The sequence below is a fragment of the Acartia tonsa genome, chromosome 1 (genome assembly GCF_053477335.1).
Source record: "Acartia tonsa isolate MP-2025a chromosome 1, ASM5347733v1, whole genome shotgun sequence".
NCBI lineage: Eukaryota > Metazoa > Arthropoda > Copepoda > Calanoida > Acartiidae > Acartia > Acartia tonsa.
The window spans coordinates 31,187,546-31,204,837 of NC_137260.1; the positions used below are offsets into that span (position 1 = coordinate 31,187,546).

The 17,292-nt window shown below is 31.8% G+C and overlaps 1 protein-coding gene across 1 annotated transcript; it reads right to left on the minus strand.

Annotated features, from left to right (window-relative positions):
* Window positions 1-6,665: 6,665 nt before the first annotated feature.
* Window positions 6,666-15,328, minus strand: eIF3j (eukaryotic translation initiation factor 3 subunit j). The gene is made up of 7 exons (XM_080173557.1): window positions 13,813-15,328; window positions 11,586-11,676; window positions 10,559-10,633; window positions 9,977-10,074; window positions 9,188-9,310; window positions 8,131-8,187; window positions 6,666-7,626 (listed from the first exon to the last, which is right to left on the minus strand). The coding sequence occupies exons 1-7, from the start codon at window positions 13,869-13,871 to the stop codon at window positions 7,398-7,400; spliced, it is 732 nt and encodes a 243-aa protein (XP_080029683.1). The 5' UTR covers window positions 13,872-15,328; the 3' UTR covers window positions 6,666-7,397.
* Between the last annotated feature and the right edge of the window lie 1,964 nt (window positions 15,329-17,292).

The window sequence follows — 17,292 nt, forward strand, 5'->3', positions numbered from 1 at the left end:
ACGACCTTAAAATAGGAAACAGTCCATTATGACTTAATGAATATGATGTCGATTTATTTAAAATTACATTCAATAATTATCAAGTTGTAAGTTTAAACTTTTAAAAAGTGAAGCATCGCTGATTTTGTTAATTTAAGTGATGTTTTACCAGGGACCTTGTTTAATATTGTTTTTATTCTTTTTAGTAGCTAAGCTACTCTATAACAGTTCGTGTTGTTCTGTCTGTTTAATGTTTTATAATACTTGGGTTATCCGATTTACTGTACTTATTCTTCAACACAACACTCTGAATGGGAGACTTTAAATGATTTCAAACAGCTTCGCTACTATTGTACGTACTCGCCCTTGTTTGATAAGTAGAAAATCAACTCTTTAAGTCATTTTGTCACCAATTAATTGTCAAATGCCGAATGCCTACAGTAATCTTATGTAAATTGTGAACTGTATAGATATTTTCAGTAAGCATGGAGGTATTAAGTGTAAGACGAACATACAAAATCATTTACATTAGTGGGCTGGTACCGTTACTCAACCCCCCACCCAAGACCCTAGAGAAATATTATACACAATCAAATACGATTCCATGACATCTTGATATGCCCAGATATTTTACAAAAAAAACGTTGGCCTTGAAGTGTCAAATAATAAGAAGTCGTTTATTTCAATTTAAGAGGGTAATTTCACTTTTGTTTTCACACCCCCCTCCCACATGCCCTTTCTTCAATCCTAACTTCATTTAAGCAAAAGATAACCCACGCTTCTTTCGTTAGAAATAGTCCTTGTTTTATAAGAGATGCCTTGAAAATATAACAAAGAGCCGGTAAATGATAGGAAACTGTATAGAACAAGTTCGGCTCGAAATGCAAAATAATAATAACAAATGAGTTATAGACAGTCCAACATTTTATTGTATTGTATTTTAATATTATGAATAATAGTCAAGTAAATCCGCGACTATGGCTGAAACATCGGCTAGGTAATGGGTTCGAGTCTCGGCCTAACACCGCAGTATAACTAAATAGTTCCAACTAGTGCTGTGTCAGTTGCGCGACTTAAATCCTGACCAAGATCGTCAATAAGAGTTTCAACCTTAATGAATCATCATTCAAAGATTAAAATAAACATGCCTAAATTAATGATTTGAAAACCATCTATTACGAAAGGTCTTGCTGGCGGACCAATGATAAACACTTAAGATAGATAAGCTAAGCCTTCAAAACCGAGATATGATAACTCTAGTAGCTAATGAGCTCTATTGTATGAAGCTATTCTCAATTTCGTACAGGTTGTTGAGGGTGGAGTTTTGCATGGCCTAATCTACTTTAGGCGCACTAAAAATAGTACCCTATCAACATATTTGCTAATTGTAACAAAATATCTTTTAAATGTGAAATTAACAGAAAGATCTCACTAACCGCCGGACCGGTATGGTTTTTCTTTTCAGTAAATTATCCGATAGATCGCGATTAGGGATTTATTTATTATCCATTTTAAGAAACGGTACCCGGTATTTCCACCCTCCATAGATAAATCGCCCATAATAAATATTTCCCCTTTAACTGGAAGTAGGTAGGGGGTCAATCTTGCAGTTTTTTAGGTGCTACTAGATGCCTGTGAGGGTGCTGCCACTAGATGGAACTAATTTAGTGCAGCTTTCGACTTTAACTTTTTTTGACAGAGAAAAGGGTAAATGCGTTTAATGGCCCAATACTGCAGTGTATAATTTTAATTGTGCGAAAAGAATATCTTTAAAGACAGCCTATTTTAAGGGTAAAGTTCTAGTAAAACCAGGCTATCACTTCTTCACAAAAAACTTGTTTGCCCTTAGCTTCCATGTTTTGGTGTAAAGTAGAGCATATCCCGTTTCTGACCCGATTTTTCGTCAAATTAAGAGCATTATTAGCAAACGATAGTATTGTTTACTTTCGACTCAAGCTGAGGTGGATTCTTTAAAAAAAAAGGTCAACAAGGATGACAACATCCATAGGTAGCGAAGCACAAAGAATCGTAGATGGGAATACGTACAGGTAAATTTAAAAGGTTTTTATTAAAATCAAGAATAGATTTATTGGATAAAATAAACATGAAACCTTGTTTTATTTTGTATGATGGCGATGGTCAAAGTAAATTATATTAAAGATGCTCATAACAATGGGAAAAATTATTTTGATACTGATATCCCATAAAATTGGATCAAAATAAACAAAGATATGGGGAAATATGTAAAACATATAAAAATAGCCAAAAACCTGATAATAGGCAGTCTGGCCGCCATGGTTGTTTTCTTACAACGACAAAAAATTTAATTTTTAAATCCTCAACTTAAAAAAATTGGAAAAGCGGACCATATACACTGAAGATATGGAAAAAAGTGTTTAATATATAAAATTAGCCTAAAACCTGCTAAAACGGCAGTCTGGCCTTTATGGTTGTTTCTTTAAACGACGGGAAATTTAATTTTGATATCTGTAACTGAAAAAATTTTGAAAATCGGACCATAAACACTGAAGATATGGAGAAAAATGTGAAAAATATAAAAATAGCCTAAAACCTGCTAAAAATCGGTCCGACCGCCAATGATGTTTTATAGTCAATTATGCTCCTTAATAATGGGAATGTTGTCAAAAAATTTCAGCATTCTATCTTTTATAGGAGCTGAGTAAATCCCATTTCCCCCATAGCATTACGGACTGACGGATGGACGGACAAAGTGAATTATAGAGTAGCTTCGGTACTAAAAATAGACTCGCTTCTCGATGGTGAGGCAAAAATATTTTTTTTTGTGAAAAATCATCCATAAGCTTATTAAAAATCTACAAAAATTTAACAAAATCATATGTTAATAACCCTTTTAAGATTTTATTAAATTTTTGTAGATTTTTATGGGATTTTTGAGGATTTTTCACAAAAATAATTTTGCCTCACCAGCGTGTAGTGAGCCTAATTTTATTTTTTAAAGAGTCCACCTCTGTTAGAAGCTTTCTCATTTATGACGAAATTTTTTAGCAAGAAAGTTTGATTCAGTAAAGCTTTGTACTAAGAAATGATTTTGTTTACAGCTTACTTTTATCTATATAATGTATGAAATGAAAAAAAAACATTCATTCGTAATGAATTATGTACACAATTTCAACCAATGAGATTAAATGTAGGTTCCGATGGGATTCTCCTATTGGCTCAATCAGACATTACCTCTCTTGTCTTACTACCTTTATTATTAGAAATGACAATAATAAAACGACACACTTTGCAATAATCTAAGATAGTAATCTGAACCTAGAGGAATGTTGTAGTTTTTTTTTTAAAGGGGTGTGTCCGTCCGTTCCACCCCACTTGCTAGTAGCAGTCAAATCTTTACAAACATAAAAGGCATCAATCTGATAAAAAGTGACGATTTTCTACAATTATTGTTGGTCTGTTCACTGGCTACACCGTAGCAACACTATAATCCTTGCCTAAGAGTACGTATTTTCATTTTAAACATTTCGATTTTCCAGACATTGGACATGATTTATGAGACAATTATGCCCCTTTTACCCTACATAGTTCATTACTCGTAATATTTTTTCTCGTATTCATTCGAATCCAGTGGATAGGAACCCGTTCTCATCCATACGAAAAAACTATGTCTATCATTGTATTATATCCAGCTTTCTACGAAAATAGAAATATACAATCATAAGATTAAAACTAGTTTTTTTAGCCCGTGCCTTCGGCAACTCGGGGCTAAAAAAACTAGTTTTAATCTTATAATTGTACATTCTATATCCGCGGAAAGCGGTTTATAATACGATGAAAGAAATAACTATTCTCTCTAAAGGGATAGTACCACGAAGTGTATTTTAAAAAAATTAGTGAACTGTAAGTTTTTTTCTATTTTAAATAACGTAGTAATGCATAATAAAAAGTTATTGATTAAAATTTAAAGATTTGACCAGGGATTTTCCTCAAAAAATGAGTTTTTCATTTTTATTTTCAACTTCATTACATGTGATATATGGCGAAAACTCTTGTCAAAAATACAACTTTAGATAGCATTTACTAATTAATAGAACTTAAAACTTTTTATACAACAAAATACACATAACAAAGAATGACCAATGAAATATATAGTAAGGTACTTAGAGTAGTGAACTTTTTATATGTCTTAGTAGAATATATATTAGGCATTGGATAGATATGATTTTTTTATTTGACAATACCTAAAAAAGTTAGTGATTTTCCACATAAATTACACTAGAATGGTCTATTTTATACAAATATACAGTGTGTTTTTTTATGAGAATTTTTTTGAAAGCAATTTTACCCCACTTATAGTTATCAGAATTTAATGATTAATGGCTAATTTTCTTCGTTTTTTAAGGCAATTAATAAAACAACCAAAAAATTATACAGTTTTTGTTTAAAAAGTACAGTAAAATGTAAAATTAAAAACTTAGGTGTCAACATCTAAAAATGGTTTTAGCGCATTTTTCTTATGTTCAAATCTTCTACCATTTGCAAGAATGGCTGAAAAACGCTTCAAAGTTGAGATATAGAGCTAAAAATGTTTGAAGGCCATATCTTAATTAGGAAGGGAGTAGTCGACTACTGAAAATCCAATTTTTTTTCTTGCAAATGGTAGATGATTTGAGCATAAGAAAAATGCGCTAAAACCATTTTTAGATGTTGTCACCTAAGTTTTGAATTTTACATTTTACTGTACTTTTTAAACAAAAACTGTAATATTTTTTGGTTGTTTTATTAATTGCCTTAAAAAAACGAAGAAAATAAGCCATTAATCATTAAATTCTGATAACTATAAGTGGGGTAAAATTGCTTTCAAAAAAGTTCTCATAAAAAAAACACACTGTATATGTTGTATGGTTACCGCGTGAGATAATGTGTATACCTATCGTAAGTAAACCAGACGATTTTCTTAATTTTTAAAAAAGTATCTATAGAAAACCTGTCCTGTCCGGACGTTATTTTTTCTGTTTAAGTAACTTGTCCCAAGGGGAACCCCTGTTTAATTTTTTAAAAACTCTTGTGAATTATGTGAAAAAACATTCGCTAATACTAGTGTTTTGGGTATACATATTAGGGGAAAAAAAGACCATTCTCATCATCATATCTTTCAAATGCCTAATATATTCTACTAAGACATATAAAAATTCACTACTCTATGTACCTTAACTCTTTAAATACACTTTGTGGAACTATCCTTTTTCCTTAAACCAACATGAAGGTAATTGAATGCCAAACCTACGTGACATTATCAAAACATTTGACAAAATAGTCTTCTTCTTTGGACTTTCAGGTTGTCAAAAATGAAATCAAGGCATCTTATTTAGCTTGATAGCATTGTTCTAGTTAAGATTAAGAATATGAAACTTACAGTAACTTTATATCCTTTCTCTCAGTCATGAATGTTATACATTTAGGGAAGGTTGATACCATACATCCAGACCTTTGTATTAGGTCATAAACCAACCCTTTGATTGAATTAGAATAAGGGGGGGGGGGGGGGGGGGTAATGACATCTGAACTTTAACAGTAAGCAAAATGTTCTAAATATAGAGCTAAATTTTTAAAAATTTGTACATAAGCATGATCCTATAAGTACTACATCTAAATGAAGGTCATTATTTAAGATGATTCAGCAGGCTGGGTAGGTGGCTCGCAGGAGTTAAGTGCATTTTTTCATGTTTTGTGTTTTAGTCCCCAACTTGCTAAATCATTTTAAATAGTGTCCTTATGAATTGATATAGTGTATTCAAGGAAAAATCTTAAGAAAAAACAATAAAAGAACGTTACTACACCAAAATAGACCAAAAACCCATTTCAACAGGGTTTTCTTACCTAGCCTAAAAACAAAAAGGATTTTTTCTTCATTTAAATGTAGTACCTAGAGGATTAGGCTTATGTACCAATTTTCAAGAATCTAGCTTAATATTTAGACCATTTAGCTCACTGTTTGAGTTCAGATGTCATTACGCACCCCCCTTCCCCCACCTTTGGTAAGAGTAATCCTTGGTCTATTTTCCCTAAATCGAATAAAAAGTTGGAAAAGTAACATATAGCGGATCAGCCGTTAATCCGTTTTTGTTTGGCTACTTTCAGGGGAAATCCATCATTAATTACGAAGGAATCAACTTTTTGAATGATAGTTTACATTATTTGGTATAAAAATGATACTCTTACCATTTTATTGCTTCTACCAGTCTTATTTAGTCGGTTCTAGCTGTTAAGCAGCTGCACTGGTACTACAAATTTTGCCCTTAAAAAAGCCCAAAAACGGCTGAGCCGATAGCCTATACTTTTCCAACTTTTTATTCGATTTAGGGAAAATAGACCTACCAAGGATTAATCATACCAAATTTCATCCTGAAATTCGGATTATAAGTGCCATTTGCGCATTGATTATGAGATGGTTGCATTAAAAACACCCCCTTTCTTATCAACAGAAATTTAATTACCTTGACTGATTAATCTACCCTACCCCCAATAACGAAACCTCAAAAAAAAAAATTAATCAGTCTTCAAAATCATTTGGAATGAAAACGAGTAATCATCCGACATAAGACTTTTCTACATAGATATTCTTTATTACAAACTTCGACGACAGAAAAAGTTAATTGTATAGTAGACTGGTGTAGTCATAATAATCTGAAAAGACAAATAAATCTGAAGTAAATGTTTATTATTTGAGGGGAAACATTGCAACAACTGTTCTGCAACAGATAACAGCAATTTTATCATTACCGGGATTGACTCTTATTTTCATTAATTTAAAATTAAAATCACAGAAATATTTTTAAAATAAGGGAGAAAGCATTTTAGCATGCATAAATCAAGATATTAATTTTAAATGCAAGCATTTAGAATTTCAAAATAAATAGCATTAAGCTTTAAATATCAAATATATATATGTACTTTGTGCACTTTAAAACATTTTGAGAATTTTTGGAGATAATAACGATAAAAATATATTTAGAAGCTTGTTTTTTGGTTCAAAAATAACACATAAAACGCGTAATTTTCGAAGGCAAAACACAAAAGCAATAGGTACCTAAATAACAAGTAACTGTAGAATAAATTAATATTATTATTATAAGAAACTTTATTGTGTTTTTTTTGTAATGTATTAACAATAAGAATTTATATCTAGGGAAGGTTTGGTTATTATCATCGTTGAAATAAAATCCTTGAAAAAAATTGGACAAAATCTGCGAACTTAGTTGCTTAAAATAATAATAATCACCACAGGTAAAATAAAATAACACAAAATATCAGTATTGTGCTACCTATTATTTATTTATGATGGTGATCAAATTAAAGATAAAAGGTATAAAAATATCTGTATTTAGGCGGACTGAATGACCCAGGGTGTTGGGGGGAAGGTTGGACAATAAAAATCACATAAAGTCGTCCATATCGTTGTAGTCATCAATGCCACGCGCAAACATGGCCCGGTCCGTGTCCATCTTGATGGTGGCCTTGTTGGCGGGTTTGCCCTTTTTCGCCTTGGCAGCTCGCTCCTCTTTCAACTTAGCGCTAATAAAACCTTCGATGTCGGTCTTGGTTTTTTTCAATGTGGCCACCGTTAGGTCCATGGACATCTGGGTAATTAGGGAGCAAGCAAAATCCTGTGGCATTGTTCAAAGGTGAAATAATAGTTAATATTGTTTAGTAAGAATAGACATATATTTTAATACCCTACTTTTTCCATTGTCTTATAATTCTAGATACGGAGGTAACACCTCATACTAATCAGAACAAAAAAACAAGCAGAGATGCTTCTTACGAGGTGCATTTAACGAATCAGTAATAAATCCTTAAAATCTTTTTTTTTTGTAGAATGTGATAAATATGGGTTAGCTGTGAAGATTATAAAAACAATTTATTTTATTTATTTTGAAACTACACAATAGAAATTAATTTAATTTCAAATGTATGCTTATCATACAAACGTAATTGTAAGCACTAAGCGACAAAAAGTAATAGGATAAATGATCTCAATATTTATATTGCATTACGCGGAACTAACTCTTCTTTTTAGTTCTTTAATTAAAAAATATTAAGTGTATTTTATCTTATTAATGAACAGACAGAAACTGGCATTTCAATAGATATTTCATTCTCGAACATTCCTGATAAAGTTCAGAAGATCTATCTATGTCTCTAAATTTCTCCAGTAAGGTGTCTCTGTTAAATGATAACACATTATTTGTAATTCAGATTAGAAAATATTTCTTTTTTGAAAATAAGTACCTAGGTACCTAAAACTTGGACAAGTTATGTTATAAAATAATCCTGTCTATAAAAAACCTAAATGTGTGTGTATGTATGTCCAGTATCTCTAGCGACAGACCTAGCTTTATTTATTATCGGTACAGAGTAGGTTATATTGTATTTGGTAGAGGGAAGGTCAAACCATCACATAAAAAATGAAGCGAAGCCGTAAGAAGCTAAGAGTTAATAATATTAAAAGGATAGTTGCATGAAATGGATTTCAGAAAAGTGATTGTAAACATAAGTTAAAAAATACTGTCTAACATATGAAGTATTGTATTACAATAAATATTAAACAATTAGACACCACTAAAATAGCCGGCATGCTGTTTTTGTGAAAATAAAACAGCCATATAAGATGTATATTGTATATATAATAAAATGATTTTCAAGTCTTGATATTTTAAAAACTACGTTGTAGAATATTGAAATTCATACAAATATATGCCCTATAGATTTAGTTTAAACCATTGAACAGGAAAAAATGTGTAGTTCATTAAAGGGGTAGTTTCACGAAATGCATTTGAACTTAATTTAATGAACCGCATATTTTTTGCTAGTTAATGGGTTAAACTATATTTATATGGCATATATTTGAAAGAATTTCAATTCTCTACCAAGTAGTCTTGATATTATAAAAACTACGTGGTAGAAAATTGAAATTCTTTCAAATATATGACATATAAATGTAGTTTAACCAACTAACCAGGAAAAAATATGCGGTTCACTAAATTAAGTTCAAATGCATTTCGTGAAACTACCCCTTTAGGTTTAAATGCATTTCGTGCAACTACCCCTTTAAATATAAATAAAGCAGACAAAATAAATATAGAGAAAAATATCTGAAAGAGTTTTTTATTTGGTATTTTAAATAAATTTCTTCTTCTTTTTGACTTAATAATATGTGTTATTCCTTAATTCATCGTAATCTTCTTTGCTATTTGGATTGTAGTTAATACCAGCACTATTTGATTCAGTAACACCCGCCATATCTTTGGCCAACTCCAGGTCTTGGTCTTCAAGCATTTTCTGCATCCTAAAAATTAAAGGGGGAGGTCATTTTCTAGTAAATTCCGTAAATGTGTGTAAAGGTGTGTGTGTTATAAGGCCTAAAAATAGTAGTAGAACGATAAGGTGCTCCCTATTGTTCTATTCAATAGGGAATACAAATATATAGAGCACCTTATCGTTCTACTACTATTTTTAGGCCTTATAACACACACACCTTTACGGAATTTACTAGAAAATGACCTCCCCCTTTATAAAAAAAAGATTATCCCTGATAAGTCTATCAATTCAAATTACTTCTTTAGTTTTGCATTAAATCTGTTATATTACAAGAAATCTTTATTATTTATGTGTAAAGGGGGGATAAAAAAAAAGTTTATCTCAGATGATTGAGAAATGTCTAATATGGCGAAAAGAGGCAATAAAAATTTGTTGTTACTCTTTTATGAGCTGAGATCATGCACGTTTTACTTTTGGTTTCAAAAAGTGGCACATCCGCCTCCCCCCTTTGTATTTTTCTTTTGATATACCTATGGAAAACAATATTCAAACGTATGTCTTAAAACTTCTAAATTAATAAGCTAGTTTTTTCGTATACCTTCAGATTCTTATATATATGTTTCTATCTAAAAGTATTTTGTCCTTTATTTTTAACATGAGGTCTGTAAAAATAGCTTGTTTATTTCATATAAACCTTAATTTTTCTGCTAGTATAGCCTCTGGCGTTCTTAATAATATTGCTTCTTCTTCTGCTTTTTTCCTGGCTTCTAAATCCTTTAACTTGGCCTCTTCCTAAATATATTTTAATTTGTAAATTTTTAATGATGAGAAACGACCTCAGAATGGCGTTCAATATTTTGGGTGCCATACCCTACGTATTAATGTTTAGTTCAATATCACATCAGACTAACATAGATTAATATAATACATTACAATAATGATACCATGAGACTTAGGGATACAATCTTATTATCAAATAGCTGTACTTCAAAATTTGATCCTTTTACGGCGTTGTTTTAAGTAAAATCTAGAAAACAAGATTCCAAATCAGTCAAGAATCCGTTTTTTACGGATTCGGATTAACCCGAAATGGAAATAAAAATGATCGATAACTAGGGTTAATCTTTAACTCTAAATTTCCAGCCGTTAAAATCTGTTTATAATTTGGTGCAATTAATAAACATATAGAAATATGTTTGTCATCTTTCAAAAGAGGCATATTTTTCATGCAATAATAAAGCCCTAAAAACAATAGAAAAAATACTTCTTTATATACCTTTTCAGCAATAATATCTGCTAATTTCTTCTTCTTTTTCTTTTGAATTGGTTTTACGCCCTCTGTTTTAGGTTTCTAAATGATTTATATTACAAGTTATTTATAAAAATGCATAGGTTAATAAGAAAATTTTTAAACTCCTCCAAAAAGTAGAGGAAAATTTATTTTAAAAATTCATACTTTACCGATAATTGCCATGTATCATATTTAATTTTTGGTGTATTTTTTTTGGTATAGTAATTTATTACTATTGAACAATATAACAGAGCTGCTCTTCGGAATGTACATTCATAATTAAAGCAATACGTGTAAAAGTCATCCAATAACATTCCCTCGGAAAAAAATCACAATCTTCCATGGTAAAAAGGGGGGGCGGGGGGGTATAATGTGGTGACTCTGCACACGACATACCTGCAATTTTATTTTGGGCACTACTCCCTTAGTTTTAGAGATAATTGAGTGAAATCTTTTTGGTTGTCTCACTAATTACCCAAACTTTTCGTATCTTTCAAAAAAACGGCGGTGGGACTGCCGCTCCCCGCAAAAAAAAAATTTTTCAATTTTTTTTTCAAATTCTCGATTATCAAGGGATATCTTAAATTTAGCGCTTCTCCTGTGCTTTGAAAGATATTAAAACAAGATCTTTTTAAGTTGGCCAGTAATTACCCAAAGTTTTTGCATCTTTAAAAAAAATCAGCGGCGGGACCGCCGATCCCGCCGTTAAACGTCATTTTCCGTTGCCACAAAAAACCTTTTTTTATTGCATTTCTCGCCGAATTAGGCAATTTGGAATCATTGGAGACCATATTATTTTTTGGCGGCGGGGAAAAATGTTTGAAAAAAAATAACATGGTCTCAAATGTTTCCAAATTGCCTAATTTGGAGTAGTGCCCAAAATAAAATTGCTGGTGTGTCGTGTGCAGAGTCACCACATTTTACCCCCCCCCCCCCCCCCTTTATTCATTAGATTTTAATACGAATTTTCGATATGTAGTTAATTGATGAATTCTGCTACAAGTATACTTACGTCTTCTTTATTTTCTCCTTCCTCCTCACTTTCAGCATCCCAGGCATCCTTGATAGAGTCATCAGAATCTTCTCCATCCCATTTGTCTGTCCTAAAATATAAATATCAAAAGAAAATGCAATAAAGTTAAAGAAATATCTATGATTTGTTTATTTTTAAAATATGGACATTTAAACTTAAAAACTTGATTCTGACCAAACAACTATTATGGTACCTATATATACAGCGTGCGCCACATATAACCGGACTTTTTTTAAACGACCATAGCGTCAAAACTACTTGACCAATCAGGACGTTTGACCCCACTACAAAAAGCTTAGGTTATGACCTTAAAGCACAAAAAAAATCTTTGGACGAAGATGGGCTCGTACTCCGGGCTGGCCGCGCTTATGTTCAACAAGACAGATTCGAAATGCGCCGGTGGTATAATTTGGATTCTCGACTTGGGCCCACTAAATCGGACCTCAGCCCATCTGTAGATGAGGTACAGTTATGCAACTAGCTGGGGATACTGATAAGATACATAAGACAATAGAAAAGACTAGAGCTCTCTATCTAAAATGGCTCGGCTGTAGTACTCCAGCAAAGTGAAACGTAACAGATTTAGAGATGTCAAAAACATCAAACATCGTATAAAATCGTGAAAATTTCTCGGTTCTCGATGTTAGAGACCCATGTGGAACTTAAAAACTAATTTTAGACTATGGATTGCGCTGACAACCCTAGCTGAATCTTCATGCCATTTCTAAAAAGGTATAGAACGTCGTTCTAGCTCAACTGTGGTCCAAATAAAGGCCTCCGTGTCAAAGGGTAGCTTGAAAGTTGGGTGAATTTGGATCCTGCGGTTTTTTTCATTGTTTATTGTTATTTTACACTTAAGAACCCAAGTAGGGTCATAATAAGAGGTCTGAATATCTAGGCCAAAGTCTGAATATGACTATCAAGTCTTTTCTTGAATGTAGATAATGTCACGGCCTTTTTCACATGAACAGGAAGATCATTCCAGAATTTAGCTGCTCTAACACTGAATACATTTCTGGATAGTTCTGTTCTTTTCACTGGAATTTGAAAGCTTATCACTCCATGGTCAGAATTTATGACTTGTATTTTGGTTACTTACGTTCCTAAGGAAATGGGGCCTCCCAGCAGCCTGATATTAATTCAATAGACTTTTGGGCCTGGGGCTACTTTGAAGCATGCACCAATAGACGTGCCCATGCCACATAGACCTCTCTCATTGCCACTATCAAGGAGAACTTCGACAGCTTGGACAGGTACATTTTGACCTGGGCCTGCCGGCGGTTGAGAAGGCGGGTAGAGGCGGTGATTGCTGCTGGCGGCGATTTTATTCAATGATCTAATAGTCATATACCTAGTTTGCTTTCAGTTTTTAAAAAGGGGTGGGGGGGTCAATGCAACCATCTCGTAATCAGTGAGCAAATGGCACTTAGAATTCGAATTTCCATCTGAAATTTTGCATGAGTAATCATTGGTAGGTCTATTTTCCCTAAATCGAACATAAAGTTGGAAAATTAACGGCTAACAGCTGGCGGCTCAGCAGTTTTGCCATTTTTTCGCTATGTATAGTGCAAATTAGTCACGAAACCTATCTCCACATAATACTCTTTACCACTCCAAAACGCTATCAAACGGTTCTAGATGGTAGCTGTTGGTACTAGAAGTTTTAGAAATGGTTAATGCTATCATTTTACTTGAATTAAACCAAAAATTTGTTTTAAAAAGTTGATTCCTACGTAATTGATGATGGATTTACCCTGAAAATAGGCAAAAAACGGCCGAACGGCTGAGCCACCAGCCGTTACTTTTCCAACTTTTTGTTCGATTTAGGGAAAATAGACCTGCCAAGGATTACTCATGCAAAAGTTCAGATCGAAATTCGAATTCTAAGTGCCATTTGCTCATTGATAACGAGATGGTTGACGATTTTATGTTCATTTGTTTACAATTATTTAGAAAAAGTCCGGTTATATGAGGCGCACCCTGCACTCCATATATTTTGATTGCAATGTAAATGTTGATTTAAGACATACATCTTTTTAGTAACTTGATATATGTATGTTTGTGTCTTGTGAAAAATCTCGCTAACTGCTGAACTAATATAGTTGACCTATGTAGTAAAGTCATGCTTCTCACAGGTCCAGGAAAAGTTTATTTTGCGGAAAGGTCCCTCCCCTTCCAACGATATAATTATAGTCATTCAACATACCTGGGTCCAGGGGCTTTAGGCTCTCCAACTTCGAATTCCTCGTCGTCCCAATCAGCCATTTTTCTAAATGTGTAGTCTCTAAAACTACTTCAAGATTATTAGAAATTTTTACAGAATTTGTAGTACCCAGCGAAACATACTCATACTCAATATGTAAAATTTACTTCGTCTTTCCGTTCGTTGGTTCATTAAAGGGAAAATGTGATTTTCTAGAATACTGTTTGAGATTAACCACTTATTTTGTTTTGCTGAAGATAATTCGCAAAAAAGATCATCTAATAAAGGGTGTTTAAAAAAACAATCGCTTCACTCTTTTCAATATAAACCCTACAGCTTTGGTCAAAAATTAACAAAAATTGACCCATATCATGTCCAAGCAATGTCAATGAACACTATTGAATTTTGGTTTCTACTTATCTCTCCTGAGCAATACAACTCGAGTCCTAGCCCTTGTGGAGAATTTTTCCTTACATGGAGATTAAAACTCAACAAATCGTTTTAAATACTAGAAATCTTGTAGTTAAACCCCATAATGTTCAGAGTTTTTGATGAGGCATCTCAATCCTAGCCAATTTGGTATAAAAAAAAACGCATCAAACATTGACACATGATGGGTCTCTCTAGTACTTAATGTTTGACGGATCTTTCTTTTTGATACCAAAAGGGCTAAGATTTTGTTAGAAACCTGGTTAAGGTGTCTATAAAAAGGTCTATACATGCCCTATCAAAAATTCTAAACATTATTGGGTCTATCTACAAGATTTTAGGTACCTAAGACAGTTTGTTCTTTTTTTTTAAGACAGATCCGTCACGTCTCAATGTTTGATGGGTCTGTCACACCAATTATATCTACAAAACCAACATAGTCCGTCAGAATATCAAAAAAAACCATTTATCTATAAATGTGTAATGATTTTATACTCGATCTTCAGTCATATATCTTTATTTTATTATCTTATTTATGACAATGTAGATCTGTTCTTTAAGTTATTTCATCGTCATTTGCCAATCCTTGATTTGTGTGCTTTGCTACCTACTTAAATGTTTTTTTTTAGATAAGTCAAAAAGAATATATAATTCCATTGAGAAAGTTTAAATAGGCATAAAAATGACTCATATAAGAGTGTTTAATTATATCAATTCCTAATTAAATATAAAAATGATTATTCTACAATGGATAAATCTACTATATTCGAGAAACAATGAACTAACAAAGGTCCAGAAATGCTACTGATGTTAAATGAGTTTAAACTATCAAAATATTAGTACCTACCTAACAACAAAATAATATAAATCTAAAGGAAAAATATGCATTCTAACACGTTCTTTTTCATTTAATTATACAAAAATGTAAAATAAATGAAAATTTCAACAAATTCATTTAGAAAACACAACATTATTTAATAAATATTAAGTATCCTTTCAATATTCGCAATCGCCAGCGCGGCCACATGCTAAAATAAATGTATGTTCGTCTGCGTGGTGTGTGTGTGTCTGGTCTGTCTTGTATTTCTTCTTTCTGCTTTGACTTTCCCTCCACAACATTAAACAGAAATAGGGAAGTGGGGCAAAGGAAAAGGGACTAAAATAAAAAACTGGTTCCACAAATGTCATGGAAAAGACGATATTTAAGAATAATAGAAAACTATTAAAAATTCGCAATATATGACATTAAAACATAAAAAGTTGTCATATATCGTAACAAATAACATTAAAAACATCTTAAAAAGGCCTAAATTCAACCCTATATTTGTTTTATTTTTTTACAAAACACAATTATTCATTTAAAAGACGACATTTTGACATTCAATTAATTTAGACGTAGAACACAAAAACGCCTCTAGAATATCAAAATAATAAGCTTAAACTATAAAGAAATTCATTTAGATTTAAAAAAGATTAAATAATTAGTTTTTAAAAGGATTTAGATGCTAAAATGAGCAAATAGTGGAAAAATGAATGTATCCTTGAAAATTGTTGCGCGGCATTTGTGCTGAGGTGCAGTTATTTTAGACTTATTTACATTTTTTTTATAATAATAAAATGTATGAAATATTTCAAAATTCTTATTTTGTAATTAAAAATCTTTTAAAATATTTCATTGTTCTTAAAAATATTTAATAAATTTTGGATGCATAGAAAATGTAGTCGCGCCCCATTTGTATGAATGCCACACCAAACCCTAGCTGCCTCTGTCCCAATTACAAGTCGCCAACTTAGATATCATAAAAGTATTAGATATAATATCTTATTTATTACCATAATTCTTCATGGTAAATTTGTTAATATTTGTATGCCATCAAATTGAACTGTAAATATTTACATTTTATGATTAAGGAATTTGCTTGAAAAGTATCATTCTGCTGTGATTAAAAATTTGAAAATTATTTGAAAGTTGGTCTCCTTGTAATCTGGCTGCTAGAGTAAGAGTAGAGATTGCTTCAGCTTGCTAGAGGAGAGAAGAAGGAAGGAAGGTTTCTGTTATGTGTTATGTACTCTTTCTGTAAAAAAATCAAAATCTTGTTTAATTTATTTTTTAAAATATAATTTTTTACTCAAAATTAATGTTTTTCTTTTGATCTAACATAGATAACTATCATAAAGGTGCTTCAATGTTGATTCTATTACTACAAGTATTATAAGTTTGAAAAGTTACTCTTTGTTGAAATGTAACGTTATAACGCATATTATTTTATTTAATCCATTAATGGCTAATACATTTTTTATATATTTAATAATATAATTGATTTTAATTTTTTTATCAATATGTTTATACCGAGTATAGATAAGTTTTATGCAAAATTAATAAAAATGTTTAATTTTCAGTTAAATAATAATTGTCATGCATGACAGAAAAGGAAGGACATTTTGATAGGATATAAAAATAAGGGTGGATTTTCATTAGTTTCATGTTTGTCTCATTTTTATCATTAAACTTTTTGTGTGTAAGCTATGAAAGATGTTACTGTTTAGGCTTGTTTTTCATGTTCTAATTTTAATTTATTCTTAGATTTCTCAATATAGTTAATTATTAATAACTAACCAGTTAAATCTAAGTGGTTTGTTGCATGTTTTATTTCCTGAATGATCTCGTAAACGGCTTGACAGATCGTATTACAGTTAATTTTCAGGGAATTTTTATAATTGGTCCATCCAGAAGAGGTTTTATGCAATTGGGCGGTAGGGGCTTTGCACCTACCTCGATAGAACATACCCCCCCCCCCCACAGATAATTTTTCGCTTGTAATAAACCAATTTTGGATGGTTATTCCCATCTTTTGAGGTAAGGCCTCCTTTGACTGAGGGCATTCCAATAGTGTAAATATAAATATAATAGACATATTATGGCAAATGTTAATTTATCCCGTAGTGAATTAAACTTCCAAGTAAGAACAGTGGGAATTTAATGATCACAACTATATGATTCTGTGGTTATACTGGCACGAGTTTCTCCTAGAACTAAGCTAACATCGCGCCCTT

Excerpts from the sequence above, each read along its gene's own strand:
- eIF3j (XM_080173557.1), bottom strand. The coding sequence starts at position 13,871 with ATGGCTGATTGGGACGACGAGGAATTCGAAGTTGGAGAGCCTAAAGCC. Across the intron at positions 11,677-13,812 it reads CCTAAAGCCCCTGGACCCAG|GACAGACAAATGGGATGGAG; the intron begins GTATGTTGAATG and ends TTTATATTTTAG. Across the intron at positions 10,634-11,585 it reads AAGGAGAAAATAAAGAAGAC|AAACCTAAAACAGAGGGCGT; the intron begins GTAAGTATACTT and ends TAAATCATTTAG.